The 412-nt window shown below is 54.6% G+C and overlaps 1 protein-coding gene across 1 annotated transcript in view; it reads right to left on the bottom strand.

Annotated features, from left to right (window-relative positions):
• EMH_0050540 (uncharacterized protein) overlaps positions 1–412 on the bottom strand; it is a gene marked incomplete at both ends in the record, with an annotated part of 2,567 nt that overhangs the window by 887 nt on the left and 1,268 nt on the right. The window contains one exon of the mRNA XM_013496657.1: positions 272–384. Within this exon, the coding sequence (XP_013352111.1) occupies positions 272–384 (113 nt within the window). The remainder of the gene's footprint in view (positions 1–271; positions 385–412) is intronic.

The following is a 412-nucleotide window of genomic DNA, read 5'->3' as shown; positions in this document are numbered from 1 at the left end:
TTTATTTATTTATTTATTTATTTATTTATTTATTTATTTATTTATTTATTTATTTATTTATTTATTTTTCAGATAAATTCACCGAAGAACAAATCCTGCAGCTGGCTCGTCTCGTACAAACAGCCGACGGTTTAATAGACTGCCGCAAACTCTATCAACTCCTTCAGGGGGCCCCCCCCAGTACCCTTTCAGGGGCCCCAGGGGCCCCTGGGGCCCCGGGGGCCCCCGGGGGCCCGGGGGGCCCCCCCAGTACCTCTTCAGGGGACCTCACCTGTACCCCTTCGGGGGCCCCAGGGGCCCCCAGCTGTACCTCCTCGGGGGCCCCCAGCTGTACCTCTGCAGGGGCCCCCAGCTGTACCCCCTGGGGGGCCCCCAGCTGCAGCTCTTTAGGAAAAGAAACAAAGAGAAGTTG

Source organism: Eimeria mitis, genomic scaffold (genome assembly GCF_000499745.2).
Source record: "Eimeria mitis Houghton genomic scaffold, Emh_scaff2220, whole genome shotgun sequence".
Classification (NCBI taxonomy): domain Eukaryota; phylum Apicomplexa; class Conoidasida; order Eucoccidiorida; family Eimeriidae; genus Eimeria; species Eimeria mitis.
This window is presented reverse-complemented; position numbering and strand designations above follow the sequence as displayed.